The sequence below is a fragment of the Perna viridis genome, chromosome 7 (genome assembly GCF_037379345.1).
Source record: "Perna viridis isolate PV_CMFRI_1.1 ecotype Kerala chromosome 7, ASM3737934v1, whole genome shotgun sequence".
Lineage (NCBI taxonomy): Eukaryota > Metazoa > Mollusca > Bivalvia > Mytilida > Mytilidae > Perna > Perna viridis.
The window spans coordinates 29,963,968-29,982,645 of NC_142451.1; the positions used below are offsets into that span (position 1 = coordinate 29,963,968).

An 18,678-nucleotide genomic window follows, 5' to 3' on the forward strand; every position below is an offset into this window, starting at 1 on the left:
CTTCCCATATTTTCAGTTTTAACAACAACACTTAGGATCTTTCTGTTCATGGTCCATATGGCGTTTACATATTGTCGTCAAAATTCTGTCAAATACAGAGATACGAAAATTCATTTCTTAAAATAACAAATCATTTTTTAACTAAATACATTGATGTTGTCATCTTGCAATAACGATATGCTATAATGATAAGATTTATACTTTTATATGCGTATGGAGTGTTCATATCACAACTCATACGTTATACCAGAACTTGCCGAATCTACGTAGACTTTTTGTATCGCGCTAGAACTCTAACGAATAGGCTTCTGGAACAGGGTTATGTTGCTACAAGAAGTCATCACTACAGAAGTTTTATGGTCGTCATCATGAACTCGTGGATCGTTATGATGTATCCATCAGCATCATGATAACTGATTTATTCAACGGGTCATAGTTTACCTTTCCTCGTTTGTCTACCCCTGACTTGACTTTTTATGAGCAACTCGGCGGGTGTTTCTAGAAAAGCAGAGGACGCTTACCCTACCGGTGCACCTGGTCCATGCTCCCAGTTTTCAGTGGAGTCCGAGTTGCTCATTTACTTTTGTTACTTTGTATGTATGATTTTAGTTACTTTATGTTCTTTGTTGCGTGTGTCTGTTTTCCATGTCTGGTCTTTGTCCCTGGATTATATTCTTTTGATTACCGCTATAGCCTTGGTTCCCTTGATTACTCTTATACGTATACCAGACTGTGTTTACAATGGAACTGTCATAACATGTGGTACCACTAAAGAATTCCATGACAAGTGTACCAGATGCAACTGTGATGCTGGGAGATTGGGGTGCTGTTCGTAAGTTTCTTATACCATTTGTTATGCTTTCTTTCCTTTTTTGACTATTGCCTAGAGTTAATCAGTTTGGTAATTTTGCTATTACCTTCCATTTTATTCATAATTATTTTTTTAATATGTATTTTTAAAAGAATAATTCATTCTTATGTTTCTTCCGCAAATCTAATTTCCTCAGTTTATGATTGACTGATTGATTGATTATTGGGGTTTAACCCCCGAGCAGCAATATTTCAGCTATTTCCTCACCTTAATCTCTCCTTTTTCAAATGATCTTGGAACGCATAATGACGCACGTTCCACATGCCAAATCAATCAAGTTGATTTAATAGAAAAGCAGAAAACTCCTTAATTCATACCGATATATCTGGTCCACGCAAAAATATTTACTGTTTTCTATCTAATAGACCCTCCCTTTCGTGCTAAGTCCGTATTCCATATTTAATCATTGACAGCAACTAACCCTTCCGTCTCAATTTTCTGAGCAGGTTAAGTTAGTACTTCTGTGAGGCAGGTGCAATGCTTCCCCGTAAAAACAAATGGTCGGAAACTATTTTTACGAAAATGTTAAACATTTACCCAACCGATTTACATTTTGCTTTTAAACTTAAACTATTTTCACCTCAGTAAGTACCTGAATGGTTAGAAAAAAGTTATTTTAAAGTATCCAAGTACTAACCGTGGCATAATAAATTGAATATTTGAATTAAAGTCTACTGCTGTCCATTACTCCAATTTGACAGTAAACCAGTCTGTCGGGTGACAAATTTGTAGAAAGTTACTCCCCTTTGCTTAAAATCTTAAAAAAAACGAAGCCAAAGTCGGGAATATGAGAAAAAAAACATGTATATTAATTTTAATGTTTGCTATAATTGCAGGATGAGAATTGGTTTATCGGTGATTCCTATTGGTTGTAAAGTTGTACGTGAGAACAAATGTTCCGAGGAATTCAAAATCGTAAGGATTGATGATGAGACGAACGAATGTCATTTAACGTGGCCTATTTTTATTGGCGGATGGAAAATATGAAATCCATGAGAGTTTTAATTAAAAATGTTAGTTTAGTTTAGATGCGATGTGGTAAATAATTTTAGATACATTGCACTACTACTCCTAAACACGGGCGAGATAAATTACATGACATTTGTCAAATTACAACGTTTTAGACATCATGTGTAGATATACAGGGGTATACAGGAAACGAGCGACAGACAGGGCGTTCTAAATTAACGTACGTAGGCAGCAATTGTTTTATTTTATTATTTTTTGGGGGGAGGATATGGATATTTTTTCTGAGACAATTTCTTTTTCGTGACCATTAGAAACATTTTTGTTCTCCAAGTAAACAGTTAAAAGCTAGTAAAAAGCTAACAGTTGTAGAAAACAATTTTCTTTTAACTTAGTCGAAGACAAGTTATTTTTTTTTTAAAAATGTAGAAACACAATTAAAAAAAATAATCGTCGCCCAAGAAAATCAATTGATTGTACCCTTACCATCTTGTGAAAAAAAAATTAAAAAATGCTAGAAAATGGAAGACAAGAACACACTCTATTGGGATTTCAATGCGAAGTCTCATTAGAGAATTTGAAATCGCCTCTATTTTGCACCCTAGTCGGTGTTGTTGTAATCTTTGCCAATAACATTATATGCTTCTTCAGTTTCTGAAACGCGACCTGAACATTATGCATGCATTGTATTTTTACTGTGCTGGATATCTAGCCCATAAGTTTTTTTTAGCAAGGTTACCTTATGTGTCCCTAATTTTTGCTAAATTTTTACACCTTTCGTGGCCGGTATAAGGGCAAAAATATTCCATTTACCAGAAAATGAATATTAGTTTTTTAAAGCTTGAAAATCTTACAATGAAATCTTTATTTTCATATCCTTAGAATTCAAATATTAATCTTTCGAAAACAAAATCTTATCATTTAGATATGATTAGTTTGGGTAGTGCGAGCTGCTCATTTACTTTTTTTGCTTTGTGCGTATTATGTTTGGTTATTGTATATTCTTTGTTTTTGCGTGTTTGTTTTCCATGTCTGGTCTTTGTTCATGAATTTCATTCTTTTGATTTCAGCTCGAACCATATTTCCCTTTATTACTCTAAGCTATTTTGCTTTGTAACTCACACTTCAAATTAGCATGATAAAATACCCTTTCATCCAATATCACATTAATATCAATTGCCAATGGAAAAAACTTCAACCTTGAAACAAATGAAACATGCACAATTTCTTTGTGATCTAGTTCTGTTCTATTTTTTATCGACATAACCACCAATTTCCATAATACCTTTTTTTTTTACTTCCGTCCTTATATATCGACATAAAAGTACCGTAGCATCAGCAGTGGGACAATTCAAATACATATACGTCAAAATCCAAAACATGGCCCGAACATGACACAGGAAACAAAGACGGTCTACGTATACAATATAGCGAACCGAATAAAATTGATCACATGATATAGAACTGAAATATAAGGAAAATAAGACGTCACACATAAAGCTAAAGCACTAGCGATATGAACCCCCACAAAAAACGGAAGTGACATCACGTTCTCCTGTAAAATCAAAACGAACGAAAATGAGTGCTAGATTACTTGGTCGTTTAGTTTTTTTTTTTCTCTGTCGCGCATCACTTTTCTTTTTTCTTAAAGTTAGTGTTCCCTTTTTTAGTGTTTCGTAAAAACTTCCTTAAGCCAAGTACAAAACAAACTATGTATGGTCAGAATACACAAATCATTTAAATGCAAAATAAGTATTTTTAAAAGAAGTATTTCGAATATTAAGTAAAACCTAGATCGAAATTGTGTGAGATATATAACCCACAAAAAGAATGCCACACGCTTCAAATGGAGGTAAACGTGAAATGCGAAAACCGTTTAGTTGGATTATCTCCCTTTGGATTCCTCTGAAAATAGTTATGTTCCATCATTCCCATCTACGTTTGACGCACAACCTTTCTATACTATAAACATTCATCAGCATTCGTTGAACTGATTAAAATGAGTTGTAGCTACGAAACACATAAATTGGTTATCTCCCTTTAGATTGCTCTAGCAGTCTCTGTATTCCTTGGTGTAAATCTACATATGTTGCCAAACTATCATTAAAATTCAAGAAAATTCCTCGAGCGATTGTGGAGGTGCTAAACTTACAAAAAATATTGAAAGACGAACAGGCACACAGACATGGTATTTCTTATATACCTTTTTTGTGTGGTATAATATTGAAAAAAAAACCTTTTTTTTCCAATTATGACAAAAGATGTAGTCGTTCATATGCACTGGTATAACAAACGCTCTCTCGAACCACGTCACATATCGTAAGGGGATTACACGTAGGTGTTAATTGACTAAACGACAATAACACGATTCAAACCATTAGCAACACACTGCATGATAGGCACGATTTATCTTGATATGTTTTTTTCTTTGTTGATCCAATGCCATATTTATTCAATCCGCGTGAATTTAAATGATCCCCCTTCCATTTTACAGCTGTCGAGTTGCCCTCGACTCTCTGGCGTAATTTTTCCTTGGATTAAGAGCTAAATCAATATTTAATTTTGTGGTACGGTTTTCAGAGCTTCATAAGCAAAATGTTTATAAGCTTTCTTTTTCTTCTTGGAATTGTTCTTGGTACCAATGGAGCCTGTTTCTGTGATTTCCAAAACAGTACTCAAGGTAATGTTACGATCTAATTTTCTTTAAAAAAAAATACAGAAATATGTTAAATAAAAATAAATAAGAAGCTTTTCTTTGTTGTAAATCACCGCGGTGAATTAAAAAACACTTAATCATGATTTGCACGTCATACTGTAAAATGAAAATAACAAATTGAATAATAGAACAGGATTTGCTATTATTAATGAAAATGATAAGATTTCTGCTCATGAGTAGGTCAAATTTGAAACAAATATTTTCTGTGTTTTAATTTTTTTTATTTCCTTTATGGTTTAGACAAGTTTCACTTCGATTTATCAAGTTCCGAACAGCGTCTGACGTTCGAAATTCACAGTAGAAGCTGCTGTCAGCCCTCTCAAATGCAAGAATTTTGCAAAGCGGGAAAAAGTGATTGATTTTACGGGACATTTTACGATTGTTAAACGACGTATGATTTGAAAAACGCCCGAGAATTTCGAACGGCCTGTCTTCTGCGGTTAAGAAGAGAGGGAACTAACTCCGGGGATTTAAATATACTTACAAGTTGTAATTCTATAACACTTATTTTAAAGACGGTTAATTTAGACCCTAAAAATAAATGACAGCAGGAATTCTGTAGAGATGCATCGAGTGCTTCCCGAAAAGCTAACTCTTATTCACGTACTTGCTAATTAGAAAAAAAAACATTATGTAGTTAATCGAACGTCAAGTATGTATAAAATATACGACATTGACTTTTTCATGTATCCGCAGTCGTTAATCGTAAGCAAGGTATACGCATTGCCCTCAAGCTATGTCCGGTAAATGCAAGCTTAACATATGTGAATCATGCGATTATAATTGGGAAACTATTCGTACCACATGAACAACACACCAGATTTATTTTAACTTATAAGCATAAGTGGCACTTTCATTTGCATAATTTCACTAACAGGCACAAAACAAAAATATTTGTGGTACATACGGTTTTCCTATTATAATCACATGATCACATGTGTTAATCGTTAATCGTGCATTTTACCAGTGAGTAAAACCAATTCCTTTATACTTTTGCATATCAATCCGCCGTTAAAATCTAGGCGTTCTTCGGCACTCATGGACATGTTTTGGTTATTCACTCTTTCCAATTAATTATCCTATTATTATTTTATACTTTTGCCTAGATTTGGCCAGTTTTGTTCTTAACCTTCATTTATTCAACTTACAAATCGTAGCACTTAAAACTGAGTGACAATTTTTTCACGATTCTTTTAGACTGTAATTACAATGGGACGACCATTAAAGACGGAGGAAGATTGGTATTACGAGACAAGTGCCTAGAGTGTAGCTGTGTTCAGGGTACAATGACATGCTGTCTGTAAGTCATTTGAAATATCAACATGGACTATAATTTATATATTCACTGAAGCATGTCAAAATCGGACCATGAAAACGTACACTTGTCTAAACCAGACATTTTAAGAAGTCCCTCCATACATGTTTAAGTGTTTTTAACCTGAATAAACAAACCACTTCCTACACTCCCAAAGTAGTATGGTTAAGACAGGTTTCACTGTATAGGTATAACAAAATACATATTTATATCAGGTAATATTCTGTATACAGTGAAAATTATTTGCCAAAACATTAGTTAGTTGCTTAAAGTCTGTTTAACTTTTACTCAAATATTCACAAAACTCAGGATCACTTTTAACCTGTACAAACGGGTCACATGCTTAAAGTTCAAACGATCACCAGTCGGACAGGTGTTTAGTATAGAAATTCTATAATTGTGCTTTCTGTACGTTTGCAAAAATCTCATATATTTATGTAAAGATTTAAACGAAAATGATTGTCGACCCTGCTTAAAATGATTTATTATTAAATATTACAACATTGAAACTGTTTTAACGGAGAGACTTCAGAATTTGTTCGGTTTACTAAGGTGTAAAATACTTAATATATAATATATTGGACTTTAAAAATCTGTCTGGTTTACACAGGTTTTTGGATTATTCAGGTTTCACTGTTTTTTATTGTGTGAATCATAACTATATATATGTGTGAACTTTAAAATTCATGGAAGAGCTTTCGGTCTATATACAAAATTCATAATTGTACAACAGAAACAACTATAAAATATAATCATAAGGTATTTGTATGCTGTTGTTCCACAACAGCAAATACAAATTACTTCTATGATGTCTTATAAAAATTGAACCCTTTAAGTGGTAGACCTAAGGTAAGGGACACAACTCTTACAAATCATAAGGAACGTTTGTATTCAGCATTTGACATCAATCTCATGTAAGCATCAAACTAACTCGGACTGATTTTATTCTGTTCAAAGGGAAGCTTGAAAGGCATTGGTGAAATTGAATATGATACAAACATAGCATTGATTTCAAGAATTATTTCCCTTTCCCTAGGTCTACCTCTTTAACATGCAGCGTTCGATGCGGAAACACTCTTTATGTTTTTCAGAACCGGAGCTAGAGTGCATTTATTGCCAACTACATGTAAGATTATACGCGTCGGAAAGTGTAACGAAGTTCCTGTTCTCATTTCTGACGAGAGAATGGCATGTGTAGGAGCCGTCATGTTCAAAGACAAAAATAAGCGCGGCAAATAAACGTTTTTGTAGTTATCTTTTTTTATTATGTTTTTCAGTCATCTACATCGACTCGAAATGATGCCCGAAGGATTTCCAAATAAGTGTCATAAAACACACAAATTCATATCTGTGGCCGAAGGCCATGTGAGCTATTGTCATCACTTGGCTTCCGTCGTCGTCGTCCACTGTCGACACTACTTGACCAATTGACACCAAACTTGGTATGAATGTTCCTTGAAGTATCCTGCATAGAACCGATGTGGAATTTTTATCCGTCGAAAACATAACCGCTGTTACTAAGAATAGAACATAGGGGTCAGACAGTAGTTTTTAACATATATCTCCAAACCGTTAGATATAGCCTAATTCTGACATAAAGTAAGTGTTCAGCATGATGGGACCTATCTGTGGGTAAATTTTCGTTTAATCTGTGAAGCGATGTTGGATTTATTGCCCTTTTTTTATGTTTCTTTGCTATTTCTAATGTTATTTCTTTTATAAATCTTCTCTTCAGACACTACTTGACCAATTAGAACCAAACTTGGTATTAATGTTCCTTGGGGTATCCTGCATAGATATATTGTTTTAATTTTTGATCCGTCAAAAAACTTGGCTGCTGTTACTAAAATAGAACTAAGGGTTCAGTCAGAAGTTTTTCTCATATATCTCCAAACCGTTAGATTTAGCCAATTATTTTTCAATTACTGAAATTATCCTTATTATAAGGCCGACGAAAGTCTTGAAGGGATCAAAGATGTCTGACGACTCCATATACAGCCCTTGAAAATTTAAAAACCTTTTTAAAGTTTTCAGCCAATATTTTGAAAACTATGATAGAAAGAATGAAACTTTCAGTTGCTGAAATGAACCTTATGTTAAGGCCTAAAAAGTTTGTGGGGAACAAAGTTTTCGGACGACTCCTTGTTAGAGTTATTGCTCTTGAAAGGCAAAACAATATGTTTTTAGCTGTTTTCAGCCAATATCTTGAAAAATATAATAGATAGAATGAAACTTTCGATTGATGAAATAATCCTTATGTTGAGTCCTACCAAAGTCTTCATTAAGACAAAATTGAATTGTCGAACTTCTTGTTAGAATTATTGCCCTTGAAATGCAAACATTTAACGAGGTGAGAGATTCATGCTCCTGAGAGCCTCTTGTTACAGGAATACAGAGGAAATTCATACTTGCAAGAGGTATCTTTCGTTAGAGAGTGCATTATGTCCTCTGCAAATAGGGATTATATTAGCAAGAAAAAACTATTAGTGAGTTAAGATGGTTGACATAGATATCTCAACACAATATAAAACTTTAAACACTTTTGTTATTTGTTTTAATACTTTATTATGCTTTTAGTATTTTTACTGTTGACCGGTTTATCCTGATACTCGAAGACGTCTGACAATCTTATAATGTCACTTAATCATTAACTTTTAATGCTATTTATGTGACGACTGTCCGCAGCAAATATAGATATATAAAGACGCTGGTCAGAGCTTGGAATCGCGAGTCGTCGTACAAAGAAAACGTACACATATTATTATTACATGCAAAATAATGAAGTCAAATGAAAACCCACGGAACGCAAAATAGAATAAAATAAAATAAAATAAAATACATAGATGAAAAGACGGATAACAGATAACAGTTAGTTAAGAGCCTGACTTCTGTGCACTGACAGGGAAAGCTGCCTCTGCATTTTAACCTATCTGAATACATTCAAAATCAAACTATAATAAAAAAGATAATAAAATTATTGACGTGTATTTCAACGTGGGATAGAATCCTCTGATGTTTTCCAATATACAATAATGCAATTTCATAATTGACAATTGAAGCTCTTACCACATGTTACTAACCCTGTGCATGTTACAATGCCATACCATAAATCACAAATTGTCATAATACCATTAAGGTATGTAATTCTGAAATATGTAATTATGTAATAGAAATATAAATGATATTTGATCATTTAAGTGGCAAGAATCTGAACAGAATTCATAAAGTAAATAGCAAACTTGCACGTTCACATTCTATATAAGGTGGCGATAACACAAATCCTTTACGATCGGCAGGATATATACAAAAAAGTACTACTGTGGTCGTGACAAAGGCGGAGTAGTTCGATCACTACAGGAATTTGTTTATTCTATTTAATGGAAAAATCTACGTAACATATTTCCAGGTTTTTAATGGGATGTTTTCCTCATTATGGAAATTATACGAGCTTTAAAGTGCAGACATGAAGATAATGATTTACTTTTTTGTGCTTACTCAAAGCGGAAGAGTAAACAACACTTAACTGTTGAAAAGTCTTAAAAAATTGTCTTGGGAGCAAAAATTTCTTTTTATTTCAAGCATCTTCTACATCTTTCTTCGCTGCTTCTAGATTGTTTATACTCTGTTCTTGGTTTTGTATTTTATTGTCGTCTATATGTGTATCCGTAAGCAAGGGTTGATCTAATTTAGTCTCTTCATTTCCTGTTTTTTGTGTAACGATAAAACTAGAAGTAACAGTCTTGTCTTCATTCGCTCCTTCTGCAACGGCCTGTTGATTTTCCTTTCCGGGAGACGGTTTTTCTTCAAACGAATTCTTGTCATTTTCGTTTTGAGTTGTTGAAGGTGTGTCGGACGGTTTATGATTAACCCTGAAAGCTTCTGGTTGAGAAGTTTCTGCAACAACGGCCTCTGACAAATTTTTCTCATCCGTATTTGGAAATTTACTTTCATCCGTTGAATTATGTTGCAATACTGGTTTATCATGTTCGGTTGCCGTGGTGGATGTGTGTGTTTGTTGTTCCTTCTCGTCATCAACTTGTTCTGTTTTCTCTATTGTCTCCACGTTGTCCGCTGAACTTATGATAAGTCTATTTTTGGATTCGTCACTATCTTTTTGGTTCGTAATATCAGATGTATTTCTTTGATCTAACTCTGTCTTGTAAATATCTAGATTGTTTTGATTAAGGCTTGTATCATTTGGGCGGTCTGTAGAAACTACATTTTCTTTTTGTTGATCGACATCAACAGTAATTTGTCCATTAAGAGTCTGAATTTCCGTTTCATCTTCTTCTTGAGATTTGCTTGTATCGTAATCGATCGATGCCGCATCGCTCGTTCCCGAGGATGTTCCTTCAGAAGAGCCTCTATCGGATGATGCTTTTTCGATCAGTAGATCAGAAGGTGTGACAACATCAGACGATTTTAATTCTGTTGTTTCCGATTTTTGAAAACTTTCAAGACATTCCTTGCTGCAAAATGTGACAATATCATCAGGTTGCTCTATTGAATCGTCTTTCGTTTTCATTTCATCAATTGATGTATATCCCGATGTCTCATCGGTCTGACTATCAGGTTTACTCTTCTTTTCTTTTCGATTTTTCTTTGCATCGGAGGGCGTTTTTAAGACCAAGCCGTTTTCATCGGGGAAAGATTTTTTGATATTTGGTGATGTAGGGTAATCGGCTTTAAATTCGTTTGTAGAAGTTGTTTTTGGCAAAACTGGTAATGGCGGGAGTGGTTGCTTCAGAATGTTGTCTTTGTTATCCTCCTTTTTCTTGATATAGGTTACCTTCGGAATGTATTCGTGATTTTCTCTGTCAATCCTTGTTGCAAGCATTATTTCCTCCACAGCATCAGAAAATACTAAATTACCAGACCCATTTTGAATTAAAGGAGGAAGTGGTGTTATTTTAGAAATTCTACTCCTTTTAACAAATCCCCGCTCGTTCATTATTTTAGCGCTTTGTCGCCATCTAGCAGCAACTTGATGGCCTTTAACCTTTTCTCGTTGTTCTTTCACAGCGTCGAGATCTTCCTGAGGCGTTACTAGTTTTTCGGCTCTGTCGCTTCTCTGGTAGCAACCAAACACCATTACAAAGAAGAAAAGTACAAAAAACAGGATAAACGCTATCGTGTGTGGTACATAATGCAAGAAACAGGTGTCATAAATCTGATTTGTAGTTGACGGTTTGTCACATCCAGGGAAGATATTTGTATGGGCAATGAAACTACCAAGAAATCCTCCAGCAGCACAACAACCAAAGAATGCTACCCAAAGCATTAAATAAATTACACCAATCTGAAACCAACAAAAAAAACTATCTAATGATTCATGTGTTAGTATTTGCTATTTCGAGAGCAACTCGGGGAGGGGGTGTTTCTAAAAAAAACAGAAAAAAACACAGAGGACGCTTATCCTGCCGGTGCACCTGTTCCATGCTCCGAGGTTTTAGTGGAGTCCTAGTTTCTCATTTACTTTTGCTTCTTTGTATGTACAATGTATTATTTTAGTTACTTAATGTTTTTGTTGTGTTTGTCTCATTTGAACCCCGTGCAGGTCCGGGTGTCAAAAGAATAGGCCTGCAGCAGCGCTAAGCTTGTCGTAAAAGGCGACTAAATAGTGCTCAGAAACCTAGCCGGGGGCTAGGCGCTCTGTCCACAGAGCAACTGGGATGTGTGCCCCAGGTGGTGGAATGGGGTACCCCTGGCATGTTACATGCTGGGGTTGTCAGGCTATAATACGGAAAACCTGACCGCAAACCATAGTGGTGCACCGTGTTGGGAAAGATGCCACGTTCCTCGCACGTTAAAGAACCCTGCTGTGGTATTCGATAGGAGTAGGAACCTTTGGGCTCCGCCACAGGAGGCTAAATTGCCCGACCTTACCCATCCCCCCTTTTTCTAGTGGCAATCAAAATTTGTCGACCCTATTATCCTTGTGACCCATCCTCTTTTTTATCATTTCATGTTCATTTTATCATCCATTTCATGTTCATTGTCTGAATATAGCTGAAATATTGCTGCTCGGACGTTAAACCCCAACAAACAAACAAACAAATTGTCTCATTTGCATGCTTGGTCTTTGTCCCTGGATTACATTCTTTTGATTTCGGCTGGAATCTTGGTTCTCTTGATTATTCTTTTATAAAAGTTATACAATGGTGAATTCATTGTGTTTCACCATATTTGTTCCTTTTGCTAGTATTGTAATCAGTTTTTTTTCAAAAAAAAACTTGTCATAAACAATGTTGTATGAGGTCGTTATTATAGAAAAAAGACACTTCCTTATTAATAAATATAGTTTTACCGTGCATAATATTTGCTATTTGGTAGACAATGTGATAAAAAAGGAAATTTATTACACGCTTTCACTCATTATTTGTTTTAATTTTGTATTATTTTGTGTTTGTCCGAATGGATCTTGAATGCTAAAATAATTATAAGCTCAATTACACCTATATGTTCTTATTGATGAAATAGTTTCTCTATAAACATACCGTTCCATTCACTTCCTGTCTATTTCCTCTATTTTCATGCCTTTTCGCACAACATATTAGGACGACAAGAACAAAACTCTGAAAGATAAAGTATGCTTGTATGAATGGTTAGAGGTTGGTGTTTCAATTTGAGCAAGAGCTAAATACTACTGATTACCAAATTATCCAAAAGCGTTGCATAGCAAGTTTGATTTCGATTTTGCCACATTTTTGTGAAGGCTTCTTAATTGTTTTTAAAGGTCGCATCAGTGTACATGTATTTAAATATATAGCTGTTCGCAAGTAGCGTTTAATTCGAAGAAAGGCGCAGTCTTCAAATCGGTTCGTGAATAGAAATTTGATATAGTTTCTTTAATTACTCTTGACTTATAAAAATCTTACAATATTAGTACACTTACAACAGTGGCTAGTACAAAAGCGCCAATATATATCTTATGCCAAGCACGGAAGGAACTGTTTTCATTTTCTACGTCTTTGAGTTGGACGGCGAATACAACGCCAATTACAGTAAACGCCATAAAACAGATGAAATACACAAACCCATTGCACACCAGAAACTTAAATGAACTTTTTCTGTCCTCTTCTGAAACTGAAAAGTAATATCAATTTATACCAAAATGCGTTATAAATAAGTTATGACATTGCAACCGTGCAGAGTACAATTAAGAGCCAGCCCCAGAAGATGTGGCCTGATGATATATGAAGAAATGATAAATAAGATATTAAATTTAGCTGAAGAATATTCTGGTATAATAGTAGGGCAGGAAAAAAAAAACTAAACTTGTTAAACTATGACTGATTCGACCAAGTACATGTATGAAAAGATTAAATTATATTTCATTGATTCATTTGGTCTTGTGCTAAGACAATTATACTAAAAAGAAGTGTGTGTGTGTCTCTTATCTTGTTATGTTTACGGTTTTCCAAGTCCTTAGAGTATGATGCTGCTTTGTTTATTTGTTTATATCTATAGTTTTCCAACATGTCTTTTTGTTGTTAGTCTTGTAGTTCTTTTTGTGTTTTGTTTTGGCAATCGAACTTTTTTAAACGATTCTTAACCACAAACTTCGCATTGCATTTTAATATTTTGGTCAATTTAAACAAAGTAACACTATCCATTTCTTTGAAATAATAAATAAAGATAACTAAAAGAAAACTCCGATATATTGACATAAACAGAAGGCCTTTCCTCTGTACGGAAAACCTCAATTATCTTAGTTATTTAACAGCTTACCTTTAGGTTGTTTCTTAGCCTTTGTTTTCTTCATTTTCTAATAATTTAAACGAAATCAGAGCATGTCTGAAACAGAAAAAGAAAACAAAATATAACACAAAAACATATTAAAAAATTAGATTTCATTTTTGCATCAACATTACTATACTGTGTATACTGATCTAAAGCAAAATTCCCTAACCTATCATTTCATCTGATCCCTGCGCCCAATTGTAGTTGATTCAGAGCTTCCCACCTGTGTATACTGTGATCCCTGCGCCCCAATTGTAGTTGATTCAGGACTTCCCATCTGTGTCTACTGTCATCCATGCGCCCAATTGTAGTTGATTCTGGACTTCCCACCTGTGTATACTGTCATTTTGTGTTAAAATTGGTTTTACGTGCATTTATTTTAAAAATACAGATATGGTGATATAAGGCAGATAACGCTCACCGAAAGGTATTTTCGACAAGGTTTTTTCTCGTTTGTCAGTATTGAATAAAATGGATTTGACTGGGTGTTCAAAATTGTTTTAAAAATTAACAAGGTAACATTGCAATTTTGAGAGAGAATATCTTTCATTGATATATACATACCTTTTATTATCATAATTCTTCTGTACTTTATTTTGAATCTGATGAAAATATTGTTCTCAAATCATAATCTAGTGCATATTCCAACTTCTAAACAAAGCAAACCGAACTACCAGTTAATCACTGCGCTTATTAAATACGTGCATGTATTAGTTCTATACGTAAATTAAATGTTTTAGTCTTAATCCCTATAATTTATTTCGTTACAAGATTATTACTACCAAAGTCTATAAAACAGATTAACGTATTATAAATGGGAGTGATAATAGCATTAAAACAAAGGTGTTCGAACTGTAATGAAATCTAACCATTAAAGGCGCATTGGAAGTTTTATAAAGATACCTCCAATAGCATTGGGTTAAGATAAACTAGAAAAAGTTAACCGTAATGGAAGCGGGGGATGGGTGGGTTTAGTATGTATAAAACCTGCTTTAATCCACCATTTTCATCGGAAATGCCTGTACCAAGTCTGGCCTGACGTGAATGTTTCCTACTTTCCAGTTTCTGTCTTGATTTTGCGATATTGCCCTTTCTTATATGGACTTTCCCTGAGGTTTTGCCTATCAGTGCAGTAATTTTTTAAGAGCATGTGTAGTATGGATACAGTCATGCAGAAATAAGGATCACAAATAAGTTTTAGTAAAGAGGCTTTCAAAACAAAGCATTTTTTTCTTATTTAAAGCAGCATGTGTCATTTTCACAAAATTTTTACATCCTAAAACTTATGACCAATTTGAAGAAGATGAAACAAAGAAATAAATGGTTCTAGATTTCCAGAAATAACAAATATAGGAAGTTTTTTTCCTGCTTGTTTTATCCGTGTTTTATCTACTCATCAATTATTTTAAATTGTTCTTTGTTAATTTCCTTTTGTTTCTCTGTGTTACGTCAAATATTCTGACAATCAGCAACTCTGTGTGCCAGAACACGTTTTATTGCGAAACTCGTTAATTATAAGAAAACACTAAAATCTTTCCCCCTTTCCCTCCAACCCAAAGTTTTCCCTTTTTATCAAACGCCACTGCAATGGGATTAAGCAGCCCGTCAAGATTTGTTGGAATCTCTTGAATAAGTTGACCATCACAATGCACTACATTTATCTCGTGATTGAAATAATCAGAAACGAATATCCTCATATCAGAATCACAGCATATGTCGAACGGTAGGAATTTTGATCTCCGAGGGTTGCCCTCAAAAGCGAAACGCATCTTACCGATAAAATCAAAAGCGTAAATCTTCCCCGATGACTCTGAAGATAGATCAACCACAAGAATGTCGCCATTGTGGTTTTCGGTAACTCGTCTCGGGTGGTTTAAGATGTGCTTTTTGTTAAAAAAGGATCCTGTGAATTGAATCGTAAGTTTTATAGAATAGTCTTTTCCGAGTCTATGAACAAGACGTTTACTATCGGTTGCCTTTGGATCCGACCTATACATATACGACACAAGTAAGTCTCCATTTTGACACGCATGAATTCCATGTGGTTGAAGTGGTGATGTATTGAGAACTTCCTGAAGGATGCCATTGTTGGTAATTCTTAAGATATGCTTGTTTACTGTATCAGTGGCTAGGATTACGTTTTTCGGTGTTACTGTCAAGTTCGAAAGTTCAGCACCAAAATCAAACCGTTTTAATTCCGTACCTTTTATATCGATTATTGCACCAATAGTTGACTCAACCGGGTGAAGCCAAGCTTGGTTATTTTGTTGGAAACAAAGAGATGTTATGTTTAGGCAGCTATAACGCATTGACGAAACAACCTTTGTTTGCAAGCCTATGAGTTCGCCAGCAGGAACAGAGGTGGCATCTGCGAAAGTATCGTCACATGTGACGCTTCCAATCATATTCTGAATGACCGACCTATCTGTTCTTCCTATTTTAAATTTAGGGTTACACGGAGATCGAAGTGGATGAGGTTTGAAATCTCTTATCTGCTTTCTGAGTTTACAATCAAACATTACCACTTCGATGTTATTTTTGCTCTTCGCTGTATCACTAGCTTCTTGTAAACTGACGTTGTAAAGGTCTATATACCTTCGGGTGACACTCTCTTCTATTTGATAATACCGTTCCTGGGCAGAAGCCGACTTTTTACAAAGGTCGATCAGAGCGTCCCGTTCGTCCATAATAACAGCCATAAGTTCATTTGCACGTTTATTAATTTTTTCTAACACTTGATCGGTTTTTGTTACTTCACTTTTACACGTTTTGATCTTCTCTAACAAGCTAAGTAGCTCTGGCAATTTCTTTCCTTGTATCTGAGACGTCAATTTCGGAATGTCTCGTCTAGCATCAATGGCCTTATTTTCCATCTTGAAGCATTTGTGTTCTCGATGTTCTTCTCTAGAACAATCGAAACAAACTGCTTTTTGACAAGTATCACAAAACGCCATTACCAATTCCGTTGGGTGAATACTACAACTGAAATGAACATCTTCGGCTTTAGTCGAATGATTATTACGTGCTTTGTGAAGATTTTTCTCCATTTTGTCTTCAATGTTAGGAGAAGGTGGTTTCAATGGATATTTAAGTTCACTTTGATAATTTCAGCTTTTTTTAATTGGTTGACAAGTCACAATTATTTTTTCTCATTATATCAAAATTTAAATCTCAGACAAAACAATAACTTTTTAACACTTCATTTAATACTGGTTCAATATATGTTTGCTCAAATATGTACATATTATACATTCAATGGATTTAAATTTCATTCTTTTAAAAAAAGGGAATGGTAATCTAAAACAAATCTTTCATTGTGTCATCGACAAACAAGATTCAAGTTTCTGTCACTTTTTTCCTGTGAATAATTTCAAATTTTGCATAGAATATGCCAGCAAGTAATTGTACTTTTAAGTGAAATTAGAAAAAAAATTGGGAAAATACGAAACAACTGACAGAAAATAGATTAAAAGAGTAGCTTAGCTTAAAGAAAGATTGAAAGATGATAAACACTGTAAAATGTTTCAGTTTATCAGCATAGTGTCCTCAAAGTATATTGAAATATGAACAAGACGCTGAGGTAATAAAGGTTTTTGCATTTACATAGCAGACTTCGGAACTCTACCAGAAAAAATTGTAGAAAAATGGGGTTAATTCATTACTTCAGTTTTTACTTGTAATGTTAATAATATAAACGGATACTGTTACTGATTTTGAATTCAATTCAATACTAAATCTTAATTTACTATTGGAACCAAAAAGACCTTGTTGTCGCTTCATGTGTGACGCAAGGAAACGATTTGATATGCGCATAGTAAGATTTTTGTAATTATTTGACTTGAACTTCATGAAAGGAATAAAGCCTTTGATCAATGGAAGACCTGAATTATTTTGTACTCATACGGCAATCTATTTCGGATATGAACGTGCTACAGCTTATTGAGGTGATCTCAAACAAAAATAATGTCATCTTGGGTTACCTCATAATGTAAGTCTTAGCTTCCAAATCAGATCCACCTATATCGTGAATACGTCAATTCCATTTGTTTTCCATATAATACAGTACATGGTAAGTAATGAGGTGGGTGCATATAGCAGCGCAGTAGATGCTTACGCTACTGGGTAAATGTTTCCCAACTCATCTTGCACTATTCCTTAATATTTTTTTTTCATTAGTTATTCTTATTACTGGTAAATAGTTCCATGAAACTCAATTTAATGGTCATAGAAGAGTTAAACTTAAGGGAACATGGTCTGACAGACAAACATCAATGGCCAAATCGATTTTTTTTTTATATCTCACAACTTCGTTATAAAATTATCTAGCAATTTTTGTGTCAGTCCAAATCAGAACGCGTCTTTTGATGACGGACTCAAATATTTTGGAGTTAAGACTGTAATACAATTACTACAATAGAAATTACACTAAAATGTCAACCAAACTTCATTTCCTAATACAGTCAAACCTCAGTAGCTCGAACTCCATGGGACCATCGAAATGTGTTCGAGCTATTGAGAGTTAAGAAAAATGAAGTTGTATATTTTGATTTTTTTTGTTACCGGTCTGAGTTCGACTTTTTCATTAGGAATTGCTTACTTCCTACTAAGGTTTTGTTAGTCCTTGGATATTTTCCATTCGCTTTTCGGGAAGGTTTTGTTGATTTGTGGACATAAAAATGCTGTGTTTTCTTTTAAAAAAACTTTCAGAGTTCAAGTTCCTTGGTCAATAATTTGTTTTCATCTAATTTTCAGTAAAGATTTATTACCAAAATACCAACTAGTCAGTTTGAGTGTTCGAGAAATCCATGGTTATTTCTACTGATTCTATTAGAGAAAAGTTTGGTACTTTGAATTGTTTTCGAGAAATCTCCAGTGTTCTTGCCATCCCGGTTCGAGCAAGTTAAGTTCTACTGTACATCCACTAAGCAATTACAATGGTCATTAAGGAGCAGTATTAAAAACCAAAATATAATTCCATTCTCATACCATATTCTATAAGAAATATATAAGAAACAAAAGAATACTTCTGTATATTTTTATGGAAGCATTTTCTAAAAATTCCTAAAT

General features: G+C 34.3%; 3 protein-coding genes across 5 annotated transcripts; 1 reads left to right on the forward strand and 2 right to left on the reverse strand.

Annotated features, from left to right (window-relative positions):
• The first annotated feature begins 4,322 nt into the window (after positions 1-4,322).
• On the forward strand, positions 4,323-7,122 carry LOC148612220 (uncharacterized). Of its 2 annotated transcripts, none has more exons than XM_088593462.1 (3): positions 4,323-4,517; positions 5,751-5,853; positions 6,960-7,122. In XM_088593462.1, exons 1-3 carry the CDS (start codon positions 4,433-4,435, stop codon positions 7,105-7,107), a joined length of 336 nt encoding a protein of 111 aa, XP_088449588.1. In that variant the 5' UTR covers positions 4,323-4,432; the 3' UTR covers positions 7,108-7,122. The 2 variants fall into 2 exon arrangements, with proteins under 2 accessions (XP_088449588.1, XP_088449589.1); XM_088593463.1 differs by lacking the exon at positions 4,323-4,517 and adding an exon at positions 4,693-4,729.
• Positions 7,123-8,424: 1,302 nt separating this feature from the next.
• Positions 8,425-13,973, reverse strand: LOC148612221 (uncharacterized). 2 transcript variants are annotated; one of them, XM_088593465.1, is made up of 5 exons: positions 13,835-13,973; positions 13,600-13,665; positions 12,764-12,954; positions 12,366-12,443; positions 8,425-11,167 (listed from the first exon to the last, which is right to left on the reverse strand). In XM_088593465.1, the coding sequence occupies exons 2-5, from the start codon at positions 13,631-13,633 to the stop codon at positions 9,443-9,445; spliced, it is 2,028 nt and encodes a 675-aa protein (XP_088449591.1). In that variant the 5' UTR covers positions 13,634-13,665; positions 13,835-13,973; the 3' UTR covers positions 8,425-9,442. The 2 variants fall into 2 exon arrangements, with proteins under 2 accessions (XP_088449591.1, XP_088449590.1); XM_088593464.1 differs by having other exon boundaries at positions 13,781-13,920.
• A 1,146-nt stretch (positions 13,974-15,119) lies between these two features.
• On the reverse strand, positions 15,120-16,727 carry LOC148612222 (uncharacterized). The gene has a single exon (XM_088593466.1). The coding sequence runs from the start codon at positions 16,656-16,658 to the stop codon at positions 15,120-15,122; it is 1,539 nt and encodes a 512-aa protein (XP_088449592.1). The 5' UTR covers positions 16,659-16,727.
• Between the last annotated feature and the right edge of the window lie 1,951 nt (positions 16,728-18,678).

Bases quoted from the DNA above. Each gene is read 5' to 3' on its own strand.
- LOC148612220 (XM_088593462.1), top strand. From the start codon at position 4,433: ATGTTTATAAGCTTTCTTTTTCTTCTTGGAATTGTTCTTGGTACCAAT. The intron at 4,518-5,750 runs GTAATGTTACGA...CGATTCTTTTAG, and splicing joins TTTCCAAAACAGTACTCAAG to ACTGTAATTACAATGGGACG. The intron at 5,854-6,959 runs GTAAGTCATTTG...TATGTTTTTCAG, and splicing joins GGTACAATGACATGCTGTCT to AACCGGAGCTAGAGTGCATT.
- LOC148612221 (XM_088593465.1), bottom strand. From the start codon at position 13,633: ATGAAGAAAACAAAGGCTAAGAAACAACCTAAAG. The intron at 12,444-12,763 runs GTAAGTGTACTA...TTTATCTTTCAG, and splicing joins CTTTTGTACTAGCCACTGTT to AGTTTTGTTCTTGTCGTCCT. The intron at 11,168-12,365 runs GTATGTTTATAG...TGTTGGTTTCAG, and splicing joins GACAGGAAGTGAATGGAACG to ATTGGTGTAATTTATTTAAT.
- LOC148612222 (XM_088593466.1), bottom strand. From the start codon at position 16,658: ATGGAGAAAAATCTTCACAAAGCACGTAATAATCATTCGACTAAAGCC.